This window comes from Centrocercus urophasianus, unplaced genomic scaffold (assembly GCF_019232065.1).
Source record: "Centrocercus urophasianus isolate 14NV4802_14NV808 unplaced genomic scaffold, USGS_Curo_1.0 seq_10, whole genome shotgun sequence".
NCBI lineage: Eukaryota > Metazoa > Chordata > Aves > Galliformes > Phasianidae > Centrocercus > Centrocercus urophasianus.
This window is the reverse complement of record NW_024884142.1, coordinates 74,615,523-74,641,836: the sequence shown is the minus strand read 5'-3', so window position 1 is coordinate 74,641,836 and position 26,314 is coordinate 74,615,523. Positions and strand designations below refer to the sequence as shown.

At 33.5% G+C, this 26,314-nt stretch overlaps 1 protein-coding gene across 1 annotated transcript in view; it reads right to left on the bottom strand.

The window, feature by feature from the left end:
* DNAH8 (dynein axonemal heavy chain 8) overlaps positions 1-19,963 on the bottom strand; it is a 108,760-nt gene extending 88,797 nt beyond the window's left edge. The window contains exons 1-18 of the mRNA XM_042815576.1: positions 19,844-19,963; positions 18,964-19,153; positions 18,387-18,550; positions 17,515-17,691; positions 17,045-17,158; positions 14,691-14,798; positions 12,926-13,027; positions 11,984-12,130; positions 11,121-11,318; positions 10,904-10,980; positions 10,277-10,376; positions 9,377-9,496; positions 7,972-8,107; positions 6,873-7,060; positions 5,750-5,830; positions 2,283-2,399; positions 1,627-1,746; positions 616-757 (exon numbers count right to left, since the gene is read on the bottom strand). Of these exons, the coding sequence (XP_042671510.1) occupies positions 616-757; positions 1,627-1,746; positions 2,283-2,399; positions 5,750-5,830; positions 6,873-7,060; positions 7,972-8,107; positions 9,377-9,496; positions 10,277-10,376; positions 10,904-10,980; positions 11,121-11,318; positions 11,984-12,130; positions 12,926-13,027; positions 14,691-14,798; positions 17,045-17,158; positions 17,515-17,691; positions 18,387-18,550; positions 18,964-19,153; positions 19,844-19,948 (2,386 nt within the window). The 5' untranslated portion in view covers positions 19,949-19,963. The remainder of the gene's footprint in view (positions 1-615; positions 758-1,626; positions 1,747-2,282; positions 2,400-5,749; positions 5,831-6,872; positions 7,061-7,971; positions 8,108-9,376; positions 9,497-10,276; positions 10,377-10,903; positions 10,981-11,120; positions 11,319-11,983; positions 12,131-12,925; positions 13,028-14,690; positions 14,799-17,044; positions 17,159-17,514; positions 17,692-18,386; positions 18,551-18,963; positions 19,154-19,843) is intronic.
* Positions 19,964-26,314: the final 6,351 nt, after the last annotated feature.

Sequence of the window (26,314 nt, the reverse complement as noted above, 5' to 3'; positions counted from 1 at the left end):
TTGTTGAAAAAAACCTACAAACACAATGCTACAGGACTTCTAAAAATCTTTGCAGCACACCCCAGAGCAGTGGGGTCCAGATACACCGATCAACATTGAGCCTTGTACGAACAACTGACGGTCAGTTGACTGTACTAATTAAATTGACCAGCCAGTAGAATTTGCTTTTTGTATAGGGAGCAGTGATAATTATGATAAAATACAACTGTGACAGAAAAATTACTAAGAGATAGGCAGTACAAAGTATTTGATGTAGCTGAAAAGAACACTATATTTCACTTAAAGAAAATAAGTTGGAAAAAAATTGAGCAAAATGTAGAAAAAAAAGAACAGGTAGGAGAAAAGAAACTGTAAAGTTACAAGAACAGCAGGCTACTAAAAGAGTATCTTGGTAAATCTAAGCAGGAAAGAGTTCAATTCTAGAAACTCCATCAGTAATCAATTATACTAGTGACTTAGTATAGGAGTCATTAACGAATGCAGAAGGGTAAACAGATGAAACCATGGCCAGAAGAAAAAAACTCAAGAAAATTATCTAAAATGATTCAATTCTGATATGTACTGGTTAAATCCACAGAAAAAAAAATATATATTTAAACAATCATAATTACCCACCTGGTGGTGCCTGCTTTTTTTGGGCTTTCTTAGAATACTTAATTTCATAGTTCTTTTCAAATACAGAGATTAAGTCATGAACAGCATCTTCAATATTCATACTTTTGTGGTTCAATAATTCAGCACATTCTTTAGTGTAAATCTGTTAAGCAAAAATATAAAGGAATTCTCTTAGTACCACTAATAATTTTCATTGTTCCCTTTCATGGAGAACCAAATAATTTCCTGAATATTACAATCTTCAGACAGAAACCACATCAAGGAAAGAATTCATTTCAATGAAAGAGCAACATTTTGAAGAAACAAAAACAAATTGACAAACTAAAACCAAAATCTTTATTGCATTTGCAAAATTTTCAATTCTACTACATTTTGATGGTTTTTTTTCAAAATTTAAAGATGCGATGGCAGTTTTAAATAAAGAAAAGGAAGAAATCACTGAATACTGAAGGAAGGTCAAAATCTGAATCTGGTGTAATTCAAATAAACCTTTTTGAGTAATCTTTACGATTTTATTTACCTGCATTCAGTTAAAAAGTCTCATTTAAAGTCAAGAAAACTTTCAAATTCTCAAATATATTTTTTGGAAAGTATTTTTAACCTTCTCAAAAAAAAAAAAAAAAAAAAAAAAAAAAAAAAAAAAAAAAAAAAAAACAGCAACAGTTTGGGAAAAAAAAAAAAAATTAAAAATCTCCACATATGTCCGAGTACCTTCCTTAAAAAAACAAAAAAAAACAAAAAAAAAAAAACCACCAACAAAAAAATACTAAAGCAGTTAAATAAATAAAATTATATGTGCAACAAAATTATATATATTGGATATATATTATAATATTATATATTATATATCCAATATCTAAATACTCTTAAAATATTTCAACAACAACAAAAAAATAATGTTTTGTATTTCTGCTGGGAAAATAATTATTTTCTGGATTTATATTAATTTACTAAGGCATTGCTTCTAACAGAATCAAGAATTCTTGTTCATCTATGTAAAGCACCACATACCTCATTAGAGGTCAACATATCCTGTACTTTGATAGGCCCATCTACTGGTAAGACAATTAAAAGAGTATTTGATATTTCTTTTAATATTAAGTCAATCCGTGCTTCACATATATCATTTACCTAGAAGGAGAAGTTCATGTTAGTGCCAAACATCTGTATGTTAAACATAATCTGTTCCTCCAGGGAGTTCTCACAGATAATACTTCAATACAATATTTTGCAGAGAGAATAAAATTTTCTCTCTCTACCATTTAAAAATTAAGAAAATCTCTGAGAAAGTGAACCATAACAGGAAGACAAAAAACACAATTAAAAAATAGCTGAAGTAAAAGTGCAAACTTTAAAGTTCTCAAGACAAAAGAAACACATTAAAAAAAAGGAAGCAAAACAATGCCCCCCAAGTTATGGCAATTTAAGGAGTATTTACAGTGGCTAAGTATAGTCTGCTTTTTAAAACAAAACAAAACTGTGAATTATCTTCCATAATTATAAAGGGAATTTTTTTCCAAAAAAACCCACAAAGCATACCTTTAAAAACAAATAAAATTACAATGTTTCGAGTGGTAAGCCTACATTAATATGCAATATGAAGAGCAATCTACTTGGAATAATTTCTCTAAAACAGCATTTCAACCAGGTAATGATCAAAAGCATACCTTTTTCAAAAATTGTTTAAACATACACAGAACTTCATCAGCTTCTTGAAAAAAACTGCCCAGTGTCACTGATGACCAAGTCAACATAGTAAGTCCTTGCCTCAGCACAGCTTCCATCTAAGCATAAAAACATATTTAATGGGTTATTTTAAAATGAGAAATATAAAACAAATACTATTATTATTAGAATCACTAACGTCACTGATGAGGTAAAGAGCTGTGTAAGTTTTGTAGAGAAGCTTACAAATTTTCAATGGGAGAAGGGTAGCACATACATAGCCTCTGTTCACAGCTGTTAAATTTACATGCCTAGCAAAGATCTTCCTCTTTCTGTCCTCCTGGATAGGATCTTTCAGTGGTTGTCACAAGTTAAATACATATATATATATCTGTATTTCTCTGGATCTTCTTTTTTTTTTCCATCTTGAAAATGGGATTAATGTTTCTGCTTTTCCAGTCAGTGGGGAACTTCACAAGACTACCATGACCTTTCAAATATGATGGATAGCACCTTCACAGCTTAATCCGCCAGTTCCTTCAGAAACTGTGGAAGGATCACATGGGCTTCAGTGGATTGGTGTACCTTCAAGTTCTTTAGATTGTCTCAAACCTGATCTTCACTTATAGTGGGCATACCTTCCAAATTTTTACCTTTACTTTCCACAACTTTGGTAGCTTGGCTAGAGCCCTTGCCAGTGAAGACACAGGCAAAGAAGTCATTGAGTACCTCAGCTTTCTCTGTGGCACTTGCAACCAGTTTCCTTCTGGCCTTCCTTCGATCACAGATACACCTGTAGAATAATTTCTTCTTGTTCTCCTTTATTTCCATGGATAGATTTAATGCTGTAAGGGTTTTAGCTTTCCTAACCTGATCTCTGGCTGCTCACTCAGACAACTTCTTTGTAGTCCTCCTGTTCCTGCTTCCACTCCCTATAAACTTTTTTTTTTTTGCACCAAAATAAGTTCAGGAGCAATTTGTTTATCCACAGAGATCCCCTGGCATCCTTGCCTGTCTTCCTCTTTCTTGGGGTGCATTGTTTCTGGACTTGGAGGAGGTGGTCCTTTAATACTGATCAGCTTTCTTGGACCTCTCTCCTTCAGGGCTTTATCCCTGCCAAGCAGTTCTGTAAAGAGGTCAACCAAAATCTGTTCTCCTAAAGTCCAGAGCAGCAAACTTGCTGCACACCCTCTCGGATGCCCTAAGAATCTTCAAATCCACTATTTTGTGGCTATTGTTGCCAAGGCTGTCCTTGAGTTTCACCTTACTCATCAGCCCTTCCTAGTTGGTGAGGACAAGGTTTAGCATAGTATCTTTTCTCATGGGTTCCTATACCAGGAACTACTTTGATTGTTGGTGGTCTGCTGTGCTTTACTTCCAATAGGTGTCAGGGTGGTTGAAATCCCCTCTAAGTGCCATGATTATTTGCTTTCCAACACAAATCTAAATCTAAATCTAAAATCTAAATCTAATTCTAAATCACACCTATCTAAAGACATCTTCTATTCTTGCCATTTAGAACTTTGTATTTTTCACTCCAAACTTTAGAAAAATATAGAATAATTCAGTTGGAATGGACCTTGGAAGGTCATCTAGCCCAACCACCTGACCTCTTTAGGCTAATGAAAAGTTACAGCATATTAATGAACGCATTGTCCAAATGCCTCTTGAACACTGACAGACATGGGTCATGAACCACTTCTCTAGGAAGCTATTCCAGAGTTCGGCCACACTCCTGGTAAACACAAGTTTCCTAATGTCCAGTCTGAATCTCTTTTGGTACAGCTTTGTGCCATTGCAATGTGCTTCAGACTCCTCCAAACTAAACAAAATATGTATCATCAGTCTCATCTCATCAGACATGCCTTCCAGAGCTTTTACCAGTTTTGTTCCCCTCCTCTACACATTTTCAATTACCTTAATATCATTTTATATCGTGGAGCCCAGAACTTCACACAGTATTCAAGGTGAGGCCACACCAACATTAAATATAGTAGGAAAATTATCTCTTTTGAACAGCTGGCTATGTGTTTAATGCATCCCAAAATGCAGTTTGTCATCTTGGGTAGCAGGGCACACTCTTGCTGAGCCAGTTGTCAAACCTTTTATTATATACACTTTGATATTTAAAAAACAAAACAAAAACAAACAAACAAGAAAAAAAAACCACTACATTTCCTTATCGTTTCTCTTACTAAATTCTTGGTTTCTTATGTTCTATTTCTTCTGTACTTGTCACCTCCAAAATATTCAGCACACAGCTGAAATCAGTTCCTTTTCCTGTCACTGATATACATGAAGGTCCTTTATTTTTATCCTGGAACCTCTATGGAGATTAAACTCTGAGGAAAAGGAAGTTCTATACGATGTACAAACCTTGAGAAATCAACCTTTTCAGCCTCTTCCACAGAGCTCTCCTGAAACTTTTCCTTATTATTCTCTCTAAACTTCTCATTGATGTCCTGGTATAAAGCCACCACAATTTAAAACTTTGACATCTCCATCATCTCTGAAGTGACAGAAATTTTGTTTTGCTTATATTACTGAGAAATTTGGAGTTAGTTTCACTCATGGTTAATTTTTAATTGTCATCTATCATGACTGCTCTTTCAGCTTGACATTTATGAAGGGGGACTCTACACATTCCATTCTAATGCTTCTTTTTATTAATCAGGATCACAAACTGAAAACATGATTCAACTTGTACAGACACAGCTATCTGCAAATAAAGCTATTTCTATCACCCAAATGGATTTGAATGATAGACTTTTAGTGCTTTTGCGCAAAGTATTTAACTCCACAATGTGGGGATGATGCTATAATTAACCAACTTAGCCCATCAAAGAAAGTTTAGACTTGTTCATTTCAGTTATGGATTAGTTCTTTCTTCCCATCTTTGTAAGCAGTGAAGATTTCTGTCTCCAAAAAACATTTTTGTCTTCTATTGTTTGTACAGTAGTGGTCATTCTCTTTTGCCAATAGCTTTCCCTTAAATACATACACAGATATATTATTCCTTCCACAGTATAATCATATTTACCACGGACTCAATTTTTCTATGTCAGTGAATTGAATGACTCTATTCACAAAGCTAATAATTATCTCCAAAGACCACAACATTTAATACTGCAGCTAAATGAAATATATGAAAATCTATAAATTGAAAGAAGTGATAATGTGTCGCCATGTCAAAGACAGACTTGCGTAGACAAAAACACCCATAAAGTCTGTATCCTTTGTTCTACTGGGTTCATATCTCAAAGACATCGAGATTATTCTACTGTAATACATATTATTTGAGCATTACTGTCTGAGGGACACAAAGAGCAAATTTTTGGTCTTGAACGTTTTAGCAAAATTCATAAGTATTCAACTTACAGATCACTCTAAATGTTTTTAAATTGTAAGCTATTATTACGTTACTCTAAACTCTTCTGAAGAGCCCTGAAGTGCATTTAGTGATACCAACCTTTTGCATTTTTGGTGCCATTAGATTTACAAAAATGGTTCGTGTGTCTTGACATAAATCTTCATAATATTGGAGAAGACCCTGTAAGTTATTAGGAAAGGGTAGTATCAAAAGGAACATTTTAAAGTGCTTTCTTCAGTGATGTAAACAACTTGTTATGTAATCAAATCATCAAGGAAAAAAAAAAATCAAATAAAAAGTAAACAAACCAAGCAAAAAAAAATCCAAAACAACAAGGAAGGCAGTGTAGGGCTACTCTTAAAAAAAAAGAAAAGTAAAAAAAAAGTAGTATTTTATATTGGCATTACATAGCTATGTACACTGTATCTGTAAGGTAATAAAACTGGCTATTTGTACAAAGCATGATCTTTCTCTGAAGTTAAAGACAGTTTGAAACTATAGTGATCACAACTTGCAATACCCTTTCAAAACCGAGTATTACATGCTTTAATAATTAGAGTCACATGTAAACTCATTTTTAAAATATCCTCTTGTCTTTTGTCACACATATACACACAAACCAAAAAAAAAAAAAAAAAAAAAGAAAAAAAAAAGAAGAGAGAACACACTCAAAATTTAATGTGGTATACCCAATCCCCAAAATACAAACTTCTAGACAAGACTGTGGTAAATACTGAAAAAGACAGAAGACACTTGACTTCTCTCACAGATAGTCTGTAAAGTTCTTCATGTTTTTGTGGCTCATCATATCTTCTAAACACAGTGTTCCAAACTTCAATTCTGCTGAACTGCTTTTTACTGATTTTCAAAGAGTAAACACATTTTGGACAGGTTTGTTTCATCACCAGAATATATTTAATGCACCACAAGGTACAACAAATATCAAATAGCACACAGCAGTACAGGTGTTTAAAATGAGATCCTCTATGTCCACCTGCACATTCCACTGATTTACTTCATTCCCAGTTTTCAAATTCGTCTCTGCAGACAAGTTTTGTTGTTGTTTGGTTTTGGAGGTTTTTGTGTTTATACTTGATATTTTAGTCTATCCTGATAAATAAATTTTACTTTTACCAAAGGACAATAAGGATCAAAATGATTTATCTTAGAAAAACTGATGCTTGTTTTTCTCCAAAGTAAAAATAACAATTTTTAAATTTACCTCTAAATGCAATTTGTTTGACTTCAGGCTATTTTCTACTTTTGCTATCTTTTTGGCTTGCTCTGGCACTTCCAAACCCAACTTTATCATACATTTGGTCTCTCGAATGATCTCTGGAATCTGGGGATCAAAATTAACCAGGAACTTTCCACTTTGAGGATGACGTACAAGCACTGTGGCTTGTAAGGCTGTAAAGATATTTTTATATCAGTTTCTAAGACAAAAAAAAGTTTCATTTATTACCAAACACAAATTTCTAACATTACTACAGAGTGATTAAATGTATGTGGTTATTTGCAAAGTAGCTTTACATGACTTTCAGATAAGAAAATATGCAAACAACACACCATATTCAGTTTTCGCTATATAATCTCTGTATCATCATGAACAAAGCAAGCATCAGAGACAGTATTATTTGTGGCATACTTTTTCTTGGTTTGAGTTATAAAATTATGAACATATATTTTTTAAATACATGTTCATAGATGCTCAGGATCTTACAGGAATTTGTTCATTCAGAAGATAAATGCTTACATAATAATATTTCAAAAATCTCAAATTAAAAGTATAAATATCTGTTAAGTGTGGGATTACACAAAATTAATATTTTATTCTTTTAGATCTTTTTGTAGATTTGAAGCCACAAAATGTCTACAATTTACATGCAAAAATGTACTAAAAAAGTCAACACTTACTTCATCATAAAACATTTTTTTCATAGCCATAAAGCTAAACTTGTCCTGAGAGGGACTGTGATACCTCAAATATATAAGTTATATATTTGTGGAATATAGTGGAAATGAAATATAAAGGTTTCTTAAATGGTATACATAGACAATATGAACATAGAAAAAAAGCGTTGTGGATGTTAAATTTGTTTCAGTACATTTCTTCCAGTTATCTGTCAAAAAATGTACCAAATCTGCAATCCATTGGATTAAAATAGTCAGGAATACTAATTTGCATTATTGGACCAACATATTGGATCATCTTTAATTTGCATATTTTAAGAGTGAATGAGACTTAAAAATAAATTGATTTGCATTACTTAGAATTCAATAACAATTAAAAGAAGCCAATTACAATTTCAATTACTTACGATATTGTAATTCTGAAATTTCCTTCATCCACGCACTGTGATAGACTACCTCAAATTGCACCAAGACATACGCAACTCTGTTGTATAATCGAACGACTGCTTTACCCTCTGGACTTGTCAAGATATTTGAATTTTTCTATTAAAACGGGGAACATTCAAATTAAAATCACATCAAAAGACATTCACCCCATTTCAGTTTTTCTCAGTTTAGCTACTGACTATACCTCATTTAAGTTACTACAAATTATAATTACAGAGTTCTTAAAAACTGTACTTATGACTCAATTTTGCAGGACAGTGAAGTCAATATGAACTCGTAGAGTAATTAATAGTAATTATATAATATATGTAAAAGTTACACATCTGTAATTTCCAGTGAAATGGACGCTCAGTTCTACTTAAAACTGAACGGTAAATAAAAATTCTTTTTTTTTTTTTAAATCCTCTTCATTGATCAGTGATTTTTACTGATTAAAATGTCTTACTGATCTGATGCTTAAGTTTTCTTCTATTTGGAATTTATTCAGGCAATCATTTTTCTTATATGAAGGAAACAAGAAAAAGAATCCCTCACTTAGAATTTAACAGCAGACCCTAGAAACTTTGTAGGAGAATCTTTCAAAAGTTTCATAAAATATAACAGATTTTAATGTTAGCAAGATTCTGACTATTCCAACAGAAGACACAAAAAAAATCTGCTAGGATTAAAAATGTCAAGGATTATTTTGGCAGTATGAACCTTCAATTGTATGTGAAGTTCTACAGAAAATGGGGAGTTGAGTAGATAAGTAATGGAGTCCTTTGTTCCCGGACTAGTACAGAGACCATCTGCAGTGGAACTTGTGATCAGATTACCAGTTACAATACTGCAGTTGTTGTGAGGATACTCATAATAAATTCCTTGAGTGGTACCACAATACACACACCAGACAATTCCAGGATGTCCAGCAGACCACGCTCATGCCTTAAGCTACTATCTACTCCTGGTTACTTAGTTAGGCTTAGTAAATAGACATTACTCTCCATAGAAGACTTCATGACTAGAAGAACAGAAGAGGTAAGTATTCAATTAAAGCACAAAATGTATGCCAACTTTATGGGCCTCAGACTGCCATTATAAACAGAAGCAGAAAAACAGCAGTGGCTGAAAAGGTGTAATACAACTTTGGGTGAACAAAGCTGCATCAACAAATCAGTGCATATTTCCTGCTTGGTGTGCTAGCTGGGACACAAGTCAAACACTACAGCTTGGATTCACAGCAGTTTAACAGCAATTCACATACAAATATACAGGTTATCCAGCATATGAGAAGTCTCTACATCATAGCCAGAAACTGTACGGTCCCTCTATTGAAGTAAGGTCACTGCTAATAATAACATTTGATTATTCTTCACATCAACTTACATGGAAATAGTTGATTGGCTCATTTATCCTCCTGAAGAGCTGTCTCACCCACAGTATCTTTCCTGCAACAGGTGGCATGTTTCGTGCAAGAGGGGGGTCATCTTTATGAATTTGGTAAATCTGCAATATTGTTAGATAAATGAATTAAAAAGAAAAAAAAAAAAAACACAAAAAACCTTTTGAAATCTTAAAACTGTTCTTCCTCCACTACCGCAGTCATCTTCTTACAAACAAATTAAATTTGTATGAAGTGACATGGTAGCATGCACAGAAAAATTCACTGGCTTACAGCATGATACATGAATAGAAAGGGAATATGGACATCGAGTTCAGATACAAATGTTGCCTTTGCAGACATATAAAATGATGATAAAGGAATTCTCCTTCAAATGTTTAAATCAAATGATGTGAACAGTCTCCAGAAGTGAACTCACATTTACTCTGTAATAACTGTATGTTACGTAAGCAAATGCAAAATTACAAAAATATGATTTACCCACATTTTTGACTAGTTACACTATCACATCATCAGATAATACACATAGATAAATGAGAATTAACTTAAGAGGACTCATAAAATTTATAACAAAATAAAAGGTATCTTCAGATGTACACTTGTCAGTACATATATAATTTTTTATTTACTAGAAGTAATAAAAGCAAAGGTTTTGCTTCAATATTCGAATTTGTGTTATGATACATTTGCTAGGAAGAGCAATATATCTGTCATATTTTCCTATGCATTAGGGCCTCTCTTCTGTAATAGAAAAAAAAGAAGCCTTGTTAGTTAAGCACTGAAAGTCAGTTGTTGAAATAGACAGAGTAAATACAAATTATGCATAGTAAAGTATTTGTTCTTATTTTAAAATATTTGAAATTTACTGCAAAGAAATAAAGTACCTTTTTAATAACTTCAAGTTCTGCTACATAATGTTGAAGAATGCAAGCAACTATATATTTTACTTCTTCTTGAAGGCATGGCATTCTCAGATTCTGAAATCTGAATTAAAAACAAGTTTCTAAAATTATATTTATAAAACATTATTTTCTTCTTCTTTCTTCTTTCTATTTTGAGATACATAAATATTAAGTAAAATGAAAGAAGCGCAGATCTAGGAATTGTTTCTCAGCTAGTGTAATTTTTTGGCTGTTGTCCTGGGCAAGTTTGAGCAACATGAAAAGTTCTACTCTAGTTCTACTTACCCACATACATTTTTGTTTGTTTTGTTTTATTAATTTTATTAAAATTATTAAAATTATTAATTTTGTATTTATATTTATTAAAATTATTAATTTTGTATTTATTGTACATGCAAAAGACATTGTAATGAAATGAAGAAACAGAAGTATATATAGATTCGTATTAGAAAGCTAAAATTCAACTTTCTCGTAAATAAATGATTTATAACAGCAATAATGAAAAAAAATTATTAGATCCTTTGCTACAAAATTTATTACACAATTCAAATTGAGCAAATCAGTAATTTCATGCTGCTTTAAAATATTTTAAACCATATTTGCCAATACCTTTGAAGTAACTGGAGTGCATGTTGTGAAGACAAAATTCTTCCAAAACAAGTTCGCATAAATGTTTGTATTTGTACCTAAGAGACATATAATTTAGTAAAGCTTTTCTAGTCAAACTGTAATATTTAGATGTCTGATAATGACTTAATGTAGTACTATTCAGACAGTAGTGATGAAATCCTCCACCAATTAAGTTATAAATTGCAATACTATTTACCTCTAAACCTTCAATTTTTGCCATGAAGTCCACAAAATCCACATCAAATTCCGTTTTTCTTGGATCAAGGATGTCGTATTGTTTCTTTTGAACACTTTGGTAGATATTTTTGAATTTTATTGCCATAATATCTATACCTTCAATGGTAGACATACTCAGTGCACGAAAGGTTTGCACTACATTTATCATCTCTGTAATCTGAAATATAAAGGTTGTAATCATGCTCATAAAAGTACTTTGTTTACTTCCTCTATTAACTAAAACCTGAGGGAAATAATCTAAATGATAGCTAGTCCTCTCAAATTAACTGCATGATAAGAAAAAACAACAATGAAGCACATAATTCCTGCCTTCCTTACCTCACTACTCTCTTATTACTTTATTACTTGTAGTCTGCATCTAGAAACACCTATTATCTGTTCCATGCAAACCCCACAGATGATGAAGTCCTTTTATGAGGTTGGCAAAATAAATGTTAAGATTACAGCAAACAACAGAATCATTTGAAGAACTGTGCTCAGCATTAACAGGAGTTTTTAATGACTTAGGTCACCATTCACATAATAAAAGTTTGATATTCTTCATATTACTCTAAACCTCCAAAAATAGCAATGTACATCTAGATTAATGGAGATAATCCACCTAGTTAACACAGAAAAATTGACAAATTCAGGAGAACATTGCAAGGTAATTTTCTAAAATATTTAGCTTACTTTACGGAAGTGTCAAACTTCTCTCAAAAGAAAAGTTAAAATCTCTTCCACACTTCTATTAAGAGCATGTAAAGTTAGGTTTGCTTTGTCAACTGCTCTCTGGAGGAGCCCTAATTCTGTACTGACAATAAAAACACATAATTTACTCACTTTTTCTAGTCTCCTACAAAATGCTTCAGATTTCCCAAAAATGTACATTTCAGATACTTCAAATGATTTTTCTCCTAAATTTTCCAAAATTTCTTGTTTTGTTTCCTGAAAGCATCTCTGATACTCTTTCAGTAGGAAAATGCAGTTCTAAAAAGGGAAGAAATAAATATCATTCTTTAAGTTACGCTCATATGTAACAAATAAGAGAATAAAAATCCACTGTTATTCCCAGGTAGTTAATTATCACTGAGTCTAGTTTCAGTCACCATGCAGTAATGGCTTACGTACAACTGTTTTGTTTCAGTATTCCTAGCAGGTATCTGCAGTATATAATCATACCGTGCAGTCCGGTGAAAGACACAATAGGAAATGAGTCATCAAAAATAGAGCAGGAAAGCTTTAGGTGATGTGAAAAATAAAGGGTGGTTTAGAGGACAGTAACATTAATTTATTGCCAATTAGTAATGGAGAAGAACAATGAGAACTAAAAGCAAACTATGCCACCATCACCTGAGGAAGACAAAAACTCTATTACCATTGAACCTTCACGGCCAAGGAAGTCTGGAATTGGAAGCAGTGAAGCCTATTTAGAGAGGGAAGCCTATTCAAATGCAGTTTCCTATTGCAGAGGAAGACGGCACCATATCAGAGATTGACAGCAGGGAAGAACATGGATTACGCAGGATCATAAGATTTTTTGTTCACAGATACGGTGAAGATGCCAGTTCCAAGGTCAGTGATGGAAAAAGCTGATGAAAATGAAGCCATTCTAATTTCAACAAATGCTAGTGGGGTAAGAAATGAGAAGACAATCAAAGCAGCATGAAATAAATTAGCAGAGGGGTAAAGTACTTGATACATATTGATATGAATTTCCTCGTGCACATCAATAGGTAATCAATAGGTTTAATAGAAAAATAACAGACATACCGAAATACAAACCTTAATTTTTTCAATAATTATTGGTGTCTCTTGGTCCCATACATGAGACAAGCCGCCATCAGTAATGTATGCTCTACATGTCGCAACCATTTGATTTGTAACCTATTGTAGACAAATGAAACAATAAGGTTTGAAGCTCAGAAGAAAATTTGTCTTTTTCACAGAATCTGTAAAAATTCCTACTTGCGTGTATTAATACTATCGGAGTTTGAATGAATTTTACTTGTGGGAATAATAATGGCAAAATAATATATGCAGCATAAAAGAAAAACACTTTATAGAATGTCTTAAAACGTCCCCAGAAGCATACTCAAGTTACGTACATGGAATTCATAAGAATAGCAATATGTATGCATAAAACCAGAATGTCACTAAACACATGAATAAAGACAATTCAATAACAAAGTAATTTTCATCCTAATTATTCTTCACCTACACAATAAGATCTAAGGCTATAAGCGGGATCTCCAGTATCCCCTCTAATGATCTTTAAATGGAAGCATTCAGTAAGAGATGAGCACTCGAGCTTTGATGAAAAAAGTTTAGATTGCAATAGAATTTCTCCTTGCTGTTTCATAGCTTCACTCTGCAGCGAAACATTCAATCCCTTAGATCATTAATAGACCCTAACAAGTGTCAGTACACAAAAATCTAAAAACCAATTATTGACCAGCCAAATATAAATGTTGTTCCATAATCCATACGTAACAATTGAAGTATAGAAAACAGCTCAAGTAATAGACAAAGATAGCCTCAGAAAAGGCTAATCTTAATCTTCTAGTTCAAATCAAATTGAAAAGTCTATATTATATCCTGGGTTGTTTTTGTTTTTTTAAAGAAAGAAAGTTATGTATTGAGGTCCACTATCGATGTCTCCTATATGCTTACTGGAAGCAATAGCTAACAGAAAAACCATACTTGCTGGCAACAAAAGAAATAGGCTGCCAGAGGGCCAAAGGGGTCTTACCAATTATAGACATGAGGAGAGCATTCAAATCTCACTAGCATTCCAAGTTCTTCGAGAAGTACACAGATAAAAAAGCTAGATGAATGCTCAGCTGAGTTATGAGAATTGCCCAGATGTTTTCAGCTGTTTTCAAAGCTCTTAGTGACAGCAAATTCACAGTGAACTTGGAAATTAGGTGACATCTGATATGCTGAGAGACACAATCATGTCTCCCCAGGGGAGAAAACGAATTTACCGCCTGCAAAAGCAAATACTTTCTTCTCATCCTGCAGTTCATTCCCACAGAAATTAACTTTTGTCTCCTACCTAATTCATACCTTACAACACATATTCACATATCTTTATCAGCACTGTCCAATTAAGCAATGGATTGGAAAACAGCTGCAACAGTTTTACATTGTAAAAACAGTCATCTCAAGGTGAAAATGTAAGATCTGCAGATTTAACCCTCTAAGAACTTTAAGCAGTGGTATAACATCACAGATGAAGCATTAACTTCTCATTTTCGTTTAGCAAGTAACAGATGAGATTAATTCCGATCCTGACAATTATTAAGAGGAAAAATTCAGTTTTGCTGAACCAAGGGTAATAAAGTTCATTCCAAAAGATGTTTCTACTCTGAATTCAAACTGCTCTTGATCAAAAGGCTTCCTTTCCTTTCCCTTACATACACCCACTATTTATCACCAATTTTTAACAACTGTCCTTCTGATTTAAACAAAATTAGATATCTCATATTTTTCAGGAAAAAAACCTCATGGTTTTTACATTGAGTATTATTAAGCTTAATGTATTTACCTTTATAAACAAAGATGTCATTCTTTCAGATGTATTGTAATATCTTGAAACACTGTGAATCATTCGGATAGCATTTATCAAGTTTGGTATTCCATTTCTCATTGACACCTTAAAGCAGAGTTTTGAGAAAAACTTTATTTTCTATTGCTAGCAAATCTATTTCTATTATATTTACAACATCTAAATTAAATTTTTGCCTAAATCACATTGAGCAATATTTAAAATGTCATTGAATCATACAAAAAAGTTTCCTGTCAAAAAAATCTAATCACATTCAACACGTTGTCAGAGGAATCTCAACTAATACACAATAAAACTCTCAGATTATTTGGTCAGATAAAGAGATTTGTATTAATATTTTTAATGTTATTTTGATCCCCATAACTGAACACTGAATCCAGAAGTACAGGTTGCATTTTTTGGCACAAAAGAAAATATTCTTCTGGCAGCTGACAGTGGTTGTTCATGATTAATGTTTTTGTTTTTCTCCAAGTACAGCTGTTAAATGTATTCTATGCACTTACATTGGAAAAACAACCATTGCATAAAGTGTTTCATTCGGAGATTCCACAGAAGTCAAAATTGTCACAGCATTAATTTTATTAATGAATGTTAGTCATATAAAAGATCGAAATCCTGTACACGTTTCATAAAATCAACGTTCATACCATTAAAACTATGTGACCACATTACTGCTGTTCAGTCACTGAACCACTTCCAAAATACTTTGTTCAAAGAAACAAAACAAAAAAAAAAGGCAAAAGAGAAGACTATTCATAAATAACATCCAGACACTGCTGAAAAATAGTAGTTACTTAGCAAATATCAAATAGGCCCAGGTTGGTCTTACACATGTGACACAAGTCATATCACATGCAATATGGGAAGGTTCAAGGATAGGACTTTATCATTTGTCAACTACTCACTAGTAAAGGGGTTCTGCTAGAAAAATGTTACTCAACCCTAAGCATGGGAAGCATGCAAAACATATATGATCACTGGAGGAATACTACCTAGTTAATGAGAAAAATATTTATTTATTTGACGTCTATAACATTCTGTACTCATGAGTCACAGCTAGCAGCAAATTATTTGCACTTCCTTCATGGAGGTATGAAATTCAGTAGTGAAGTGACACTGAAAAAAATTACCCAAACAAGCAGTTTAAAAGTAGCGTTCAACTGTTGTGATTTAACCCAGCAACCAGCTAAGCAGCACTAAGCTCCTCACTAAGCCCTCCCCATAGTAGGGAAAGAAGTTCAGATTTATGCAAAGTGTTCCTGATTAAATAAAGAACGAAGCTAATTCTCCCATGTTACTAAACTAACAAGTTCTTTAATGGGCCCTACCCACAAATGTATTTATGTTAGATTATCTTAGTTACTCCTACGAAACAATTTAAGTCTGATAGACGCGTGACTATGTTTTTTATTCCCTGGTACCTGGCACCCTCTAGCGACAGACTGAAGGACTGAGGAAGATAAGCTGCTTAGTCCTCTTTTCTGCCATTCTACACTTTCATTGCTTTGTTTTTGTGTTTGTTTGGTGGGGTTGCTGTTTGTTTTTGTTTCCCCTCAGTTTAAACTCCAATTAGGATATTGAATTGCCAGAAGTTAAGAAAAATATGCAACACTTTCTGGTGGAGGACAGGAATCATGTAGGATCAAAACAGAGAGGACTCAAAGTACGGAAGAAACAGCTCTTCCCTTGGCTATTTCTTCCTTCCATCTTATCCTGCAACAGCCCTTACAAAGATGTACTTGTTGTAATAATTAATGGTAAAAATTAAACTTAATTTCTTTTACTTAATTAGCACAACACAAACAATCTAACATTTAAGTACTGCCTAGCTGAAATTTCTGCAGAAGAAGCAGCTAGCAAAATTTTCAGCATCAAAATATTATTTTACCCTGCAAGAAGCATTTAGAGCCTCATTAGGTTTCCATTATTTTTTATATAACTGAAATTCTGGCATTTTGGTTACATTTGTATAATATTAATTGCCATATGGAATTTTCAGTGAACTACATCTTTTGAGATCCTTGCACTGTAAATCAGTATTTTAGTATATTAGTATTTTTTAATATTTTTAGTATTTCAGTATTTTTTAAAATAGTATCGGCAGAGGACAGACTAGGCAATCACGTACTTGTTTATTGATAAATCATATTTATAAATATACTTCTAATAAAATAATGTTTTACTTTAGTTAAAAGTTCAGCTAGACAGATGTTTCAAAAAAAATATCAATATATGTAAACAAATACAAAGAAGATTCCTTTTACACTGGAATTTTTTAATGGACGTTTTAAATAACTGAACTTTGCTTAGCGAATAATGAAAGGTATACTTACAATCTCATAGTCATAAAGAGGCTGACAAACTTTTTCAAGTGTGCACAAATATTTCACGTTATCTTTCGATTCATTTGCAGCATCTGTGATTCTGGCATCTAGCTCTTGCCACATCTAGACAGAAAACTTTACTATGAAAAGACTTCATAGATAATGAACTATTTCTTTTAACTTGCACTGATGAGCTTTGAAGCAAACCTTAGAAAATTCATTAAAATCACCATCAAAACAAGTAATGCATGTTGATTACAACTAGGTTTTTTTTTTGTTTGTTTTGTTTTTATTTTTTTTTGGGCCGCGCCCCCCCCCCCGGTTTGGCCAGGATCTACAATTTCTTCTCTCACTACATCAAGCACATCAGCAACATATCTAAATTTTCCCCTTCTAATTCTCTTCTGAAAAAAATCTCTCAAGTATATATAGAAATAAATATTGCAAGGTTTGTCTACTAAAAAAGAAAAAAAAAATACCTTTAGTAGGTTAGAATGTCCAATATTCAGAATATTAATGACAGTTCTGCAGTCTGATCCTTTGATCTGCTCAATAATGGAATTAAATTTAGCAGACATACATTTCCAGTGCTCTAATTCAGTCAATGGACCAGAATTATCAGCTTCCTTCCTCATCTGCTGACTCTCAATCAGAACCTGCAATCAAATTGGAAAAAGAAAAGAAAAGGCTCTTTTAGAGAATAGACAAATTGTTATGAAGAAGAAATGTTCTAAGGAGACTAACTTAAAAGGAACAAGCTTGTTTTTAATGACATTTGAAAATGGTTCTGACTTGGAAAAGAATCCTAATTCAGAATTGTGATTAATGGTATTCTTACACTGAAGTCAAGGCAACCAATGTGTATGCTCACCTGTTATTAAAACTGGGTGGATCTCAGCATGTTTTTTATTTAATAAGAATTTGAAATACACTCACTTTTGGAGGGAAAAAATGGTAAAAATGGAACAGTTATTTAATAAGTGCAATAAACCAGATGTAAATGCATAAATGCACTCACCTGCATGTACATATTCATATAGCCAGATATTTCTACATTTCACTAACATTTTTATTCTGGTGATGAGATATTTGGCCAAGTCAAACATCTTTCTAACAATGTTACCTCTCTTATAACTTGATGATTAGCAGAAACATAGCACATAATTCATAACCATGTGATGATGGTTATGAATTGACAATGGCATGTGTGTGTGTGTGTGCAGAAGCAAATGGCAGGTATACTCAGACACAAATCTAGATGTAACCTTAGAATAACTTCAGGCAAGTCTCATATATCATTTATAAGTATCTAACAACATTCATATTGGATAGATGTGTTAAAACAACTTACTCTTTCAATTTGTCTATGCCAGATCATAAGTGCTTCTTCTAACTGGTGAATCATATCAGGATTATCTGCTGCTGCTGCTACTTCCTCAAAGGACTGGAGTTTAGAAAAATTGATGTGATCTATTTTTTTCAACTCAACAGTTCCTTCAATACTTATTATAGCCACTGAATAATAACAAATTAAAAAAAAAAAAAAAAGAAACCAAGAAAGAAGGAAAGAAAGCAATTACAATACAGAACCAGTTAAGACTTGAAAATTTGTTTCTACCAGTGTAAGCAATTTACATTTGGGAATACATATCTGTAAAATGTAATGTTTTGATATAATAGGCATTTTATTGAAGTTACATAAAACAGAAAATTCTTTTAAATCCCATGTATTCCTTCTTAGAAGTAATCTATCACTAGATAATTTTCTCAATCAATAATCTCTCCATATGTTTATCAGGCAAGCTTTTGATAATTTCATTTTTCCTTGAAGACTTAGGTACATTGCTTACCTGTGCCCTAGTGTGCTTAAAATAAAATTCTTAAATATAATTCCTCTAATTTGATTCCTTTCTAAATGCAAAGCTTACCTTGTAGAAATGAAAGGTATCTCCTAATACTTTCCACAAAATTCTGTTTGTCTTTTGTATCCTGTTTGTTCTGACTTAAAACACCCCAGTTGTTTGTTGCAAGGATAGCTGGGATAAAAATATTTTCTAACATGTTCGTAACACCACGTAAGAGCCCTTCAGTGGCATCCAAAACACAAAAGAATATATCCTGCATTGTAACAGAATAATTGTTAGTGATGTAGTAACTTAGAATGGAAACAGTATTGCAAAGTCAGCTTTTTTTTTTTTTTTTTCCTCAATAAAAGCACTCTGATTTTGCATATGAAAATTTCAACATAAGGAGAAGTGAGCTGATCATTGATGAGAATCAACTCCACACAAATCTAATAACTTGTCTCACATAGTTATACAGCAGAAAATCTCACGCTACATAACTTCCTTAGGATAAATGTGCATTTCACACATTCAAAGACACAAAAGATAGAGAGATGCAAATAAACTTTCTCTGCTGAAATTTGCTATGTGTGAAGTCTTCTAGGCAAATGTGAGTCCTTCTATCTTAGGGTTTTGTCACACCCAAAATGTACTTAGCAGCTTTACCTTCTTCAGAAAGAAAAAAAAAAAAAAAAGATTGAGAGAGTGATAAACTAATCTAAATGCTGACTGCTTCCATAACAACTGCCCTGCAAGACAGAATTCACCAGATATCCTAAGTACTTGCTGAAGTAATACAGCGCTTCATTGTCTCCCCAAAGATGAGAGCACAGTGCAATACAACTTAACATTCAAAAATATGGAGTTACAGTAAATTTATTAACATAACAATAGTGAAACAAATAACAAAACAAAACTATCTGCTTTTTAAGTTCTTTGTTTTTAAAACTGTATGAGAGAATACCTCATGTATACTTTTGGCCTTTATATGGCTGTCATTCTTAAGACGAACGAAAAACAAGCATAGTCCTACTAATTTGCCCGGTGTGTTCACATAAAATCGCATCATTTTACTTCCTTTTGTAACTCCTGGAATTGTCCGACCACATTCTGAAAAGAATTTCATAGATGTCACTATTTTTTTTTTAAAGTGATTTATTACAAAATGCTTGAAATACAGTGAAATAGAATTCAACACAGAAATCAACACTTATCTTCATCTTCTGTATGTAAGGTAAGAAAAAAAAAAAAGGAGTAATCCATGGCTAAACTTACAGAATGTATGCCTTACAAAGCAATTTCAGTGTATTGTGATGCATTGAAGAGGGAATTTGCTCTGGTCCATCATCTTTCCATTTCCTGGTGACTAAGATATACTATATGCTGATTCTCATTCACCTTATCAAAGAAATTATACTCAAGAAAACAATAGGGAAACAAGCAAAGAATTAGTAAGGAATTAGGCGTGAGGCAGGAAGAAGGAAAAGTAGAAAAAGCAGGGTATGGAAAACAGGTAAATGGTGGGAAAAAGTAAGGAAGTATTATAGGGATAGCTTTAAGGTTGTTTTCAAAAATATATGCAGGCACACAAAGAAAATGAATTACATTTATTCTGGTAAACTGGATTTTATTTTTTCCTCATTTTGCAGGCTCATTATTGCATTACTTTCACTATTAACCCTGCCGTGTGATAATCTACTGATATAAGATTCATCCTCTGAAATGAAAACCAGTTTTTATTCTGGCTAACAGTAAATTTAACAGTAGATATTATTACATCTGCCTTGTATTAATGTTAAAAAGTTACCTATTCCTGGTACATCTCCTTCTTGATAGAAAATTTTCAATGCTTTACTTCCTCCCTTGGCAAAAAATGAATCAAATTCTTCAAACTGTTAAATTGAAACAAATTAAAAAAAAAAAAAGCAAGTACTTGTTACTCAAATCATTATTTTCTATGTGGCTGTAACATACGCAACATCATTTGTCCACGATACTGCCTCAAGTTTTGATGGTGTGTGCTGTTCATACTCAAACGTTGTGAGAAGTCACAAAACAGCAGATTGTTGAAATATTGCCTTGAATTACTTATCTCACTCACCCAGACGACTTAGCTCTGATATCTGTATATCATACATTCATGGTTTTTACCAGTGGTGCAGAGAAACTAGATGGTATTCCATTACCCTCACAGATCTGCAAGTCTAAAGGAGCGGCTCCAAGCAAACGGTCATGAAGAGACTTAGAAGTACACAAAGCAAACTTGCATGATCTGACATGTCCTGCTATAGCAACTCTACTCCTAAAGGTAAAATTCAGTGGTAAAAAAAGGAGTAACATAACACATTCGGCAACTGATATTTTCTGATAAAACCAGACTGTATGAGTTAGAAAAAGAAATGAACATAGCTGAAAAGCTCTGTAAAGCACTGAAAGAAGGCCTAGAGGAGATCAGAAGGTTTCAGAGTACGGCATAAGCCTTCTATGTACTGATCTGTTCAAAATCTACCTTCTTTCACAGTAGTTCTTTCATAGTTACCTGTAAGAATGATCGACTCAGTAAGAGCGTTCAAACTATTTGACTAAATGGCTCTCTACTTAAGTAATGAACTCCTTCCCATTAAAAACAGAGTCAGAAATTTAGCTAGCAAACATGTCTGGACAAGCATCACCTATTCAAACACAAAGCATAAAACTCTAGATATGTTATCTCTCATATAAGCAACTTTGTGGGTTTTTTTCCCCAGAAAATAAGCATAAATATAATTTGAATTAGAAGAGAGGTGGGGAAATGATTGTCCACCAGGTGGATGTAATTTGAACCTGCTCCTTTGAGAAGACAAAGCTGTGCAAAAATAGAAGTATAAGCAAGCCAGATCTAGAAATGCACACTGCACTTCTATTTTTTTTTTTTATAGGTAATAGGGGATGAGTGCTATAACAGCAAAAAAAATAAAAAAAATAAAAAAAAATTAAAAAAATCCCCCCTCAATTAGTACTATATAGTACATATAAAATAAATGGATAAAGTGCTGGAAGGTCAGTGACAAAACAAGATTTGAAAAAAGAAAAAGGAGAAATTATACATCATGGTCTTGAATGATTTTATAAATAAGGTAAGATGTGAGCTAACCCTGTGCCTACAGCTTCTGCAAATGCAGAGTGTTTCAAGCACGTGTGGTACAAACACTTGCTATGTGAATACAGCATACAGGCTACTGTTGTAAGTATAAAACTTATAAATGTCAGAGACATTACATGTATATGGGAATTTCCTAACTGAGAATTGTTAAAAGACAATGTCGGCAATGCCCCAGAGGCCTAAACTGTGTATGAACTAAAAATGGACAATTTCTAACCATAAAAGTTTTGAAATGGTGATAAATAAGAAAACAAACAAACAAGAAAGCAACACACACCATCCCAAAGATTCTTATGTGTCTGAGTTAATCAAACAGTGCAGAACAGCAATTTGACATGAAGTCAGGATGATCTAAAACTATATTCCACTTATCAACAGCAAAGCAACAAAACATCAGCTAACTGACAAAGCTTAAAGCACCTCGATATTATGTAAGCATAACAATAAAAAAGATTATACCTATTTTATGATGTGTAAACATCAATAAAGAAACAATGAACAATAATTTTGAATGTGAGTATTCATTCAGCTTGTATCAGAGAACTGAAGTTGACGTATCTAATCAAAGTTGATAACGTCTGGTTAAATTTTGAAGGCTAAGTCTAATCTCTAACCAACAAAAACATCACGCAGTCAGAGATGACAAGGGCGGTATTTTACAAACATAGATGCTCAGTTTTGACACTAAAAGAACAGTTAAGCCGAATGCTCGTGTTTGTTCAAGCACTGTGGAACACCTTCACACATTTATAAATAACTGAGGAGCTCAGAACCGGAAATTATATAGCAGGCCTTTCCAAATGTAACAACATTGGTGAAACAGATCATCTTCTCCCTTTTTCCTAAAAGAACTTTCTTTTTCTTTCAAACATTTCTGTGAAGTTTTGCTTATTTTTGCACTATCTTTGACATTTCAATCAGGACTCGCCTTACAAACAAAAACAATTATTTTTAGAATATTATAATTCTAGGCTGAAAAGAATGAAACTTGGTGAATATGGCAAGAATCCACTAGGTCAAAATAATAGCAATAATTAAGCTCTACCTGAAGTAAGAAATAAGAAAAAGTTGCTATCAAAACCAAGGGGAACTTGAAAATCTTCCAGGAAACTAAGCTGAATTATTTAGTCAGGTATCATTCCGGATGAACTGCATGCCTTATTTATCACATCTTTTGGTAGAAGTGATCTAAATGATGATTAACAGTGGGTAACCTGCTACATATTTTGACTAATAATTGAAATTCAACAGAGTCACCAAACATACTCACCGAAGGGACATCCAAAATCAATTCTTCCACAGTTGTTAAGTCTAAACCTAGCCTGATGCTGAGAACTTCAAATATGTATTTATATGAAGCATCAATTTTTGTTCTTCGGTTTTCTCTTGCTTCTCTGTATCGAGCCTACAACATTAAACATCTTTCAAACAGAAAATACACAAATTGATCCATAACTGTATCCTGCTACTTCACTTACAACTAAGGTTGAATGTCTTGTATTATAGATCCATAACTGTTTTATTCTTTAAAAGTATGTGTACTTTCACCAAAGAGCAAATTACTATGAATTATTAAAAAACATGATGCAAACAGACGATATGGCAAGGGGAATCAAATGTTAAATATACTACAGTAGATCTTAACATATTTTACAGAATCACAGAATTGTAGGGGTTGGAAGGGACCTCCAGAGATCATCGAGTCCAACCCCCCTGCCAAAGCAGGTTCCCTACAGCAGGTCGCACAGGTAGGCATCCAGGCAGGTCTTGAACATCTCCAGAGAAGGAGACTCCACAACCTCCCTGGGCAATTTGTGTGCCATATTAACTAGTTTTCTTTTTCACAAAAATATTTTGAATTATTAAATTAATTAATGTTCCTAAAATTAATATATTTATATTAATTTATATAATCTATATAATTTATATTTATATATAATCTATTGCTAAGCCAGCCTATATCAGAAATAATATCAAGCTAAAACATCTACAGACAATAAATATTTTCAGGAATCAAGCTGGGCACAGCTTTGCTTCAGTGTAAATTATTCAATTAATATCTTTGGCCACCTTCTACTACAACTTTAAGATAAAATCTTAAAATATTGAAACCATTACAAACAGATACACTTTCTATCTGAAATAAGAAAACCAAATATAATTAAAAAGAAAGAGAGGAAGAAAGGAAATGAAAAAGTAAAAAAAAAAAAAAAAAAAAAAAAAAAAAAAAAAAAAAAAAGGGAAATGAAAGAAATGGAAACATAAAAGGAAAAGAGAAACAGTTCATTTAAAATGAATTTAATTATCTGAGAAAGAACCAGAAATCTATGTCAAGACCTAACATTGAATACTAAACCTGTTTTTCTTTTAAAATTTCTTGCATGGACAGAACTCCAGCAGAGCTCCGGTAAAGCCTAGACAGCCTTCGGGTTACAGGACTCAAGGACTCCTGGGAAGGAGAAGAGTTTACTACTTGTTGAGCACGGTGAACAGATTTGTCTTCGGCATCCCCTGGTGCAACAGGGCCAGACACAGAATCCCCTGTAGTGAGATTTTGCCCAGTATTATCCGCTGCCACTTGACCGGACCCAGAATCTTCTCCAGTGTTGGAATTTTCATTATTATCTTCTTGCACATTCTCCATTCTGAAATCTTCAGAAGGAAGATTTCAAAAAAGGAAAAAAAGTCAAAAAAGGAAAAAATAGCGTGTGTATATAAATCATGAACTATATACAGAATGCCCCACCATACATGATACCCTAAACACACACAAGTTCAGATAAAATGTAGGATGGAGGTTGTTGGGTAGTATTTCTTCAGTGGAAGTGTTTAATTTCTACAGTATTTCTATGTCTTACTTAATAAGTTTCATTTTGATTTAAATTAATACAAAAATCAGATCTTCATCATTAAAAGCATGCTGTTGAAAGGGTAAGAAATATCAGACAAGGCTGCACCCTAAAATTCATACAGACTGAGCTCTTTGCATGTAGTGACTTATGAAGTCTTATACAATATATTAAAATTTCCTAGAGTGTTGAGCACATCAAGACTTCTTCACCACAGTATAAAAAAGACAGACTTTCCTCTTAATTCTGTGAGTAACCTAAGCTGGCTAGAATACTAGCAGAATAATTGTTCCCAGGTGAGAATTTCTAAAATGGACAAAGCAAGGTATATTCATGACTGACTGCTAAGCAGTCAGCTGCTATGGAAAAGAAATTCTGCTGTTTTCTTCCCCTGTATATTTCACTATCTGAAAAGGCCAATAAAGGTTTAGTTTGTGAATCTCAAGCCTGTAATTCAGGGTTACAAAGAATTACGTAAATATCCTCTCCCTTTCCTCGTACGGGGAGGCATATTTATCCACTAGCATTTGCTAGCTGCCATCAATCCCACTCAATAGATCTTAACACTCTTGAATATACAGAAAATTAAATGCATCATTCAGTATTCTCATTCTACACACAGACTGAAACAACTATCTTTAAGGCACTATTACCATCATTACACCTATACCTGAAGTCTTTGTGTTTAATTTTATTCTTTAAAATAGCTTGTTCAGTTACACAAGGATGTTAGAATAGGTGCATAACCTATATAAATATACAGAGTAACAGATAAAAATGTTGAAAATGCCATTGTAACTCAGAGTACTACTACCATAAAGATTAAAACAAATATCATAGATTACACAGAAGTTCTCATGAGGCCTTAAGGCAGCCAACCAGGTATAACCAACCATACATTCTGTACTGGTAAGGATGTGTGGTAGATCATGCTCATCAGGTCAGAGCATGAGCTCCAGCTGGCTGCCTACCCTGATTTCCATCACGCCCTTGGACATACACTTCAAACACGGCACAAAATAACAAAATCATTCAACTTTCCTCTCGTAACTCAAATTCGAGGTTTATTCTGCATCACTTCTAACGACTGTTACCTCAGTCACCAGCACCCCCAGTCCGTTGACAAATCTATGACTTTCTCAGCTTTGCTCCTTACCCTTTTAGTGCAGCAGCAACGCGACAAGAGGACCAGGGGGAGAAAAGGACGAGAAAAATAAGCCTCGGTGTTACTCAGTAGTTTCAGTGCCCGCCCCAACCGGCCGGCCGTCACCAGCCGGTCTGCCTCCGGGACGGAGCGACACAGCGCGCTACTGCGCTGTTGGCCGTTATGGGGCGCCCGTAACAACTGCGGCTCTGCTCGCGCGGGGCTCGGCTCTGCTCGCGCGGGGCTCGGCTCTGCTCGCGCGGGGCTCGGCTCTGCTCGCGCGGGGCTCGGCTCTGCTCG